The sequence below is a fragment of the Mandrillus leucophaeus genome, unplaced genomic scaffold, assembly GCF_000951045.1.
Source record: "Mandrillus leucophaeus isolate KB7577 unplaced genomic scaffold, Mleu.le_1.0 Scaffold295, whole genome shotgun sequence".
In the NCBI taxonomy this organism is placed as follows: domain Eukaryota; kingdom Metazoa; phylum Chordata; class Mammalia; order Primates; family Cercopithecidae; genus Mandrillus; species Mandrillus leucophaeus.
In genome coordinates, this window is record NW_012103087.1 from 87541 (window position 1) to 95090 (window position 7550).

Below are 7550 nucleotides of genomic sequence, written 5' to 3' on the forward strand. Positions count from 1 at the left end.
TACTTTTAGTAGAGACAGGGTTTCACTGTGTTAGCCAGGATGGTCTCAATCTCCTGACCTTGTGATCCGCCTGCCTCGGTCTCCCAAAGTGCTGGGATTACAAGCATGAGCCACCGCACCCGGCCCTGTTTTTTGTTTTAAAAACAGAGTCTCACTCTGTCACTCAGGCTGGAATGCAGTGTGCAATCACAGCTCACTGCAGCCTCAGCCTCTGTGGCTCAAATGATCCTCCTGCCTCAGGCTCCCAAGTAACTGGGGCTAATTCTTTTTATATTTTGTAGAGATCGAGGTCTCACTATGTTGCCCAGGCGGGTCTCAAACTCCTGGGCACAAGCATTCGTCCCGCCTTTGCCTACCAAAGTGCTGAGATTACAGTGTGAGCCACTGTGCCTGGACAGTCATTGGTATTTTCAAAAAGCTTTGTTAGGCCACCGGAGTGGAGCAACACTGATCCAAAACCTTTTCTAACGATACCTACACCACTCAAATGTCTTTCCCTGAATCTTAAACAGCTACCAAAATGTGTCACACTTACCTGTGTGGAGGAAAGAACTGAAGGTGAAGGTACAGTTCTGTTGGTCAAAAGGGAAGTAGAAGATGTCCAGGTTACAGATGCTGGTCACCCTCATTGGCTTATCGTAGTTTATTTGACCTTCACTGCTGATATAGGCAGTGAGACCTGAAGGCGTCTGAGACACATCCATGCTGTTTGGGGAAGGAAGGGAAGAGATGGAGGCTTTTTCAGCTCTTGTCTCCCTTCCTTCCAGGGTCTCCCCTGCTGTGCTCTTCTTCTAGGCTCTTTCTCTTTTTATTTATTTTTTGTTTTTGAGACAAAGTTTCACTCTTGTCGCCCAGGCTGGAGGTCAGTGGCACAATCTTGGCTCTATGCAACCTCTGCCTCCCAGGTTCAAGCAATTCTCCTGTCTCAGCCTCCTGATTAGCTGGAATTACAGTCACCTGCCACCACACCCAGATAATTTTTATATTTTTATTAGAGATGGAGTTTTACCATGTTGGTCAGGCTGGTCTCGAACTCCTGACCTCAGGTGATCCACCTGCCTCAGCCTCCCAAATTGCTGGGATTACAGGCGTGAGCCACTGCTCCTGGCCCCTTTAAGTCACTTCTAACTCCTCAGGCTTAAAATTATAAATGAAGTGGGGAGGAGATACTTGAATCTGTCTTACCAAATCCATCCACAGGAATGACGTCAGCAGCTGGAGCTGTGCATCCTGATGAGGAAATTTCCATGCAGGATTATTAGTGTAAAAAGGTTTGGCCCATGTCCACCTCATATTCCCACCAATATTTACTAATTTATTGGGTCAGGCATTGTTGTAGATGCTGAATTGTCTTTTCCTCACTTGTTTCCCGTGTCTACGGGCAATTCTGATTTTAATTAATATACAGACTACTTTTTTTCTAGAGAATTCTAGAAACGACAGGATTCAAAGACAAATGGCTTCCTGAAAAAATATCACTGTAGTATTCTTCTTCGTGCCTCTCCATTGCATAGGAAAACCATTTAACTTGTGTTAAATCCATCCAGGGTACCTCTTGTTCACCACGGGGCCAGGGCCATGTTGGGTTGACAGGGCAGAGGGTCCTCGTTCCTTATTAGAAGCCATGGGAAAAATGCAGGGACTAAATCTCACCACTCCCAGGATGGCAGACAGGGTGAAGGAGATGTTGACATGGGTAGGGATGCTGTAGTTGGTGAATGGACAGAAGGCCTTTCTGTCAAACACTGCTTGGAAGGCAGCAGGGTCAACCCCATGCTGGTCAAAGCCTGAGCAATTGATGGTAAAAGCGTCGCCTTTTCCTATAGAGAGCAGAGACTCCGTGAGAGAGGGACTCTATTTCCAGGGCTGGAGTCTCTCTGCAGAGAGACAAAATAGGGGATATACTGAGAGGAGCAGGTGAGCCCCTCCTTCCCATGCCAAGACTCCCAAGGCCATGGTTGGGGATGATGGACTGGGCTGGTAGGCAAATGGTGGAAGTTGATGTGGTGAGCTGAGGTCAGGGCTGTATTCTCATTCCCATTGTTTCATCCTCATGCAAAGTTTGCCCAAATCTGTATGAAAACTTGGCTTAAGTGCAATGGCAGCTACTTCCAGGAGTCCTTTAATGTACCCGTCGCAAGGCTCTTGGCTCACCTAGCAGTAGAACTGCCCAAATCTTGTGGTCCAGGTCACCTAAAAATCGATGCTAATGCATTTCTCTCTCTGACTCTTAGGATCTTAGGTCTACTGAAGGCAAGAACTGATTTATCAAGAGGATAAGAGACATTTTACACAACTGTGCTTACTAGGTAGATATGGGAAACGTAGTAGGTATCTGACTAGGTGCTTACCTTGGTGCTATGCATTCATTTTGCTCTTCTCAGATTTAGTGACCTCAGTTATCTCGTGGGTTATTTCTAGCATTGGGATCACGAGGTGACATCACTGAGCATACAGCATTTGTTCAGTCACAAAGTGAGGCCGATGTGCCAGGCGCGGTGGCTCATGCCTGTAATCCCAGCACTTTGGGAGGCTGAGGTGGGTGGATCATAAGGTCAAGAGATCGAGACCATCCTGGCCAACATGGTGAAACCCCATCTCTACTAAAAATACAAAAATCAGCTGGGTGTGGTGGTGTGCGCCTGTAATCCCAACTATTCAGGAAGCTAAGTCAGGAGAATCACTTGAACCTGGGAGGCGGAGGTTGCAGTGAGCCGAGATCACGCCACTGCACTCCAGCCTGGGCAACAGAGTGAGACTCCATGTCAAAAAACAAACAACAACAAAAAACAAAAAACCACAAAGTGAGACCGGTGCAGATATCGTCTCTTGGCCACGGCCAGGGAGCCATCTGGGTAGTACCCGAATGGCATCTTTGCCCCATTGCCATCATTATATGGTTCTTTTCTCTGCCTCCTTCTCTCTGTCTCCATCTCTTTCCATAATATTTAAGGTACGTGCCCAGATTGGGAACAAATATTACTTCATGGAAGCAAAATATCTACTCAGTTCCACCTCAGATTGTCCCCTCCCTCAGGGCATGTTTAAAATCAGCAGCTACTCTTCTCATAGATATCACATCAAGAGAAACAGAGACAAGGAGGGGGAAGAGGGTTGAGGCAGAGGAGCATCAGAAGTCGGTGAAAAGGTGGAATTGGAGAAGTGGTGAAATGAGACGGTTTGATAGATCCCTGTGCAGGCAGGAATAGAGAAAGTCTGTTTGTACTCATCAGTGAAATGTTTTTCTACCTGTCACCAAAAGGAAATCAGGACACAGACATTATGGAAGAAATATTTAACATGTTCATTCTGAATGCCCTCCAAGTGCTAGAGGTGAGTCCAGGTGTCCCTCAGAACTACATTCTGGTCTTCCCTGTTCTTGTCCCATCTTACCTTGAAGCAGAAGACTGACAGTGAGGCAGAGGAGGACACCCCCCTTTGCAGGCCACCCTCCTTCCATTCTTCTTTCTGGATTCTTCTCTGGGGACTCATCAGGAGGCCCCAAACGCTGGAGCTTAAAGGAGCTCAGACCACACCTTGCTTGCTGGTTTTGAATACTACTCATGGCAAGTGACCACTCCCTGTGAGAGCCTGTGGCCAGAGAGGTCCCACCAAGTGTCCTGCGTTGGCTCTGCCCAGGTGCACCTTCCGGGCTCCAGGCAGGCAGAAAATTGGGCGGACACTGGGGAGAAGCATTCTATTTGGCAGCTGTGTGCTGAGATCCAAAACAAAATAATGTGCCTTAATGAGAGAATGTGGGCTGGGGAAATTAGGATTGTGTGCTTCTGAGACCAGGGACTCTGCAGATTTGGAAAGGTGGCAATACTTAGTGATTTAGTTATGAATACCAAAGTATCTCTTTTTTTTTTTTTTTTTTGAGACAGAGTTTCACTCTGTTTCCCCAGGCTGGAGTGCAGTGGCGCCATCTCGGCTCCCTGCAACCTCCACCTCCCTGGTTCAAGTGATTCTCCTGCCTTAGCCTCCAGAGTAGCTGGGACTATAGGCACCCGCCACCACGCCCGGCTACTTTTTTGTATTTTTAGTAGAGACGGGGTTTCACTGTGTTAGCCAGGATGGTCTCAATCTCCTGACCTCATGATCCGCCCGCCTCGGCCTCCCAAAGTGCTGGGATTATAGGCCTGAGCCACCAAGCCCGGCCCCCTTACCAAAGTATCTCACAGCTTTTGTTGACAGTGGAATTATTCCAAATGCCAAATTATAAAGCTTGGTTGATGCATTCATCATCTAGTGTCTGTACTTTTCCAGTAGCCCCTAACTAGATTTCCTCTTTACAGTGTCTCTGCCTTTCTGATTTATTCTCCCCAAACCAATGTTCTCTATATAATTTTTAGGCTATGCATTGATTACATGATAATAGAAATCATAAAATTAAGATAGTAACACTTTGTGCTGTCAATAGTGTTAATACATAGCGTTATTGTAAACTAGTAATCTCAGCTAACATCAATATTATTGGCATGTGTTAATATTATGTCTTATGTCACCACATTCCTATTAAAAAAAATTGGCTCAAATGAATGAATTGGAGCATTTTTATTTCAAGTATCTAAGCTACATTTCCAGAAAGACTTGGACATTTTTTCCTTGCAGAAAGAGTGAAGGGCCAGATGTAGAATACAAAAGAAACTTTGTCCAGAATCGATGATCAGGACAGCCCTAAGTAGAAAGTGCTGAAAAATGCAGGAATAACTTAGAGGCCCAAAGTAGGAAGGCAACTGGAGGGGGCTGCAGTGGATTCCATTTGAGGTTTGCAGTAGCCACAGTCCTTCAGACCTACCAGCTCTGCAAATAATTTCTTCCCTGATTTGGAAACTTGGCCAGCCTGAGCCAGAAGTTGAACGGAAAGGAAGAATCAAAGAGGGGAGAAAGAGAAGCAGAAACGTAGCTAGAAGTACTGGAGTGGAAGGAGCAAGAAAGGGAGGAAGAGAAGGGAACAGAGGAATTGTTAGAAGACCTGCTCCAGGCCAGGCACGGCGGCTCACACCTGTAATCCCACTTTGGGAGGCCGAGGCAGGAAGACCGCTTGAGCCCAGGAGTTTGAGACCAGCATAGGCAACATAGTGAGACCCCAACTCTACAAAAAGTAATTTTATTTATTTATTTATTTTTTTGAGACGGAGTCTTGCTCTGTCACCCAGGCTGGAGTGCAGTGGCGCAATCTCGGCTCACTGCAACCTCTGCCTCCTGGGTTTAAGCAATTATTTGTCTCAGTCTCTCGAGTAGCTGGGACTACAGCCATGCACTACCATGCCCAGCTAATTTTTGTATTTTTAGTAGAGACGGGGTTTCACCGTGTTGGCCAGGATGGTCTCGAGCTCTTGACCTTGTGATCCACCTGCCTCGGCCTCCCAAATTACTGGGATTACAGGTGTGAGCCACCGCACCCAGACAAAAAGTAATTTTTAAAATGAGCCAGGTGTGGTGGTGTGTGCTTATAGTTCTCACTACTTGGGAGGCTGAAGTGAGAGAATTGCTTGACCCCAGGAGGTCAAGGCTGCAGCGAGCCATAATGGTGCCACTATGTTCCAGCCTGAGCAACAGAGCAAGACTCTATAAGAAAGGAGAGAGAGAGAGAGAGAGAGAGAGAGAGAGAGAGCAAGCAAGCAGGAAGGGAGGGATGGAGGGAGGGAGGGAGAAAGATGTGTGCTACTCAGGAGGCTGAGGCAGGAGAATCACTTGAACCCGGGAGGTGAAGTGAGCCAAGATCACGCCACTGCACTTGAGCCTGGGTGACAGAGCGTGACTCCATCTCAAAAAAAGGAAGGAAGGAAGGAAGGAAGGAAAGAAGGAAAGAAAGAAAGAAAGAAAGAAAGAAAGAAAGAAAGAAAGAAAGAAAGAGAGAGAAGAGACAGAGAAGGAAGGCAGAAAGGCAGGAAGGAAGGAAGGAGAAAGAGAAAGAAAGAAAAGAAAGAAGGAAGGAAACCTGCTCATGGTTTAGAGCACTCTTTCATGACTTGAAAGGGTTCAGCTGGGAGACACGTTGGCACCTGCAACACAAGGTACTGGCTGACACAAGGAGGAAGTTGTTGTCATGAGGGCTGGGGCAACTGGCCAGGCTACAGATGCCCTCCCAAGCCAGGCGGCCAGGTGGTTCTATACATAATGTACTTTTAAAGCAAGTCAAACACAGGTGCGATCCAGGACAGATCTGGAAAGCCAGGTATGTGAATGGCCCCGGAAGTGGATTGAAGAAGAGAGAGCAGCAAATGAGATCCTAGGACCCTGGTTTTGGACTATACAAGGCGTCGATCTGGGGTATAGGAACCCTTGAAAAAATGGCCTATCATCAGGGTGATTCTCAGCTTAAAAGGAGGGAAGTGGGGACTGAGGATGACTGAACAACCTGGCAGAAATGGAGCATGAAGTCTGTCCTTTAGATTTGACCTATCAAGCCATTTAGGACCAAAGTACAATGTCACAACGTGACTTGGACAGTGTGTCCTGGGAGTGCCTGCCTCCTCCATCCCTTCTCCAATGAGATCTCAGAAAGGGGAGGTCAGCCATAGAGCTTCAGTAGCTGAGATATCTTTTTTTTTTTTTTTTTTTTTTCCGATATGGAGTTTTGCTCTTGTCACCCAGGCTGGAGAGCAATGGCGTGATCTTGGCTCACTGCAACCTCTGCCTCCAGGGTTCAAGAGATTCTTCTGCCTCAACCTCCCAATTAGCTGGGATTACAGGCGTGTGCCGCCATGCTCAGCTAATTTTTGTAGTTTTAGTAGAGACGGTAAAACCATATTGGCCAGGCTGGTCTCAAACTCCAGACCTCAGGTGATCTGCCCGCCTAGGCCTCCCAAAGTGTTGGGATTACAGGTATGAGCCTCCGCACCTGGCCCAGATGTCATTTTTCTGAAGCCATCAGGAATACGTGTTCCCTACATTCCTACATTCTCTGGAATATCCTGGGTAGTCTTTATGGCTCCCATTTTAATTCCCAGCACATGTCCTTCCTAAACCAAGCTATAGGCTTTCATAGTGGCTCAGAAGCTCTTCTCTGACTCAGAGGTCACTGTGGAAGGGTCAGGGACTTCCTCCACACTGTCTTCTTTCTCTGGGCATCTTTGGAGCTTATGTCTTGGGTTTACTTATCTCTAGAATTCTTGGGCACTCGGCCGGGACAACATCTGGAAATAGAGCCTCTGAATTTAGGCTTTAACTGCCTCCTTGGGTAATTCTGGGTTCAGTTAGGATTCCTATGAGCCTGCGGTTACCTAGAGCAGGGTTTCTTGACCTCAACACTGTTGACATTTGGGGCCGGGTAATTCTTTGGAGGATGTTTAGCAACTCTGGCCCGTCAGATGCCAGTAGGATCCCCCCACCCTAGTTGCAACCATTAATAATGGCTCCAGAGATTGCCAAAGGTCTTCTTAGGGGTAAAATTGCCTGCACTTGAGTACACTTGGCAAGTTGGGATTCTAGAAGTTTAATGCTTTTTAAAATCCCAAATGACAATAGGGTGGTCATCACATCCTCTCCTCTCCTCCCACCCCCTGTTCTGACTGACAAGACAATTCCTAGCCCCTCTCATGAAA

The 7550-nt window shown here is 47.0% G+C and overlaps 1 protein-coding gene across 1 annotated transcript in view; it reads right to left on the bottom strand.

Annotated features, from left to right (window-relative positions):
- LOC105543960 (5-hydroxytryptamine receptor 3C-like) overlaps positions 1–3460 on the bottom strand; it is a 13966-nt gene extending 10506 nt beyond the window's left edge. Inside the window, 4 exon segments of the mRNA XM_011986164.1 lie at positions 536–770; positions 1123–1230; positions 1654–1820; positions 3394–3460. Of these exon segments, the coding sequence (XP_011841554.1) occupies positions 536–770; positions 1123–1230; positions 1654–1820; positions 3394–3460 (577 nt within the window).
- Between the last annotated feature and the right edge of the window lie 4090 nt (positions 3461–7550).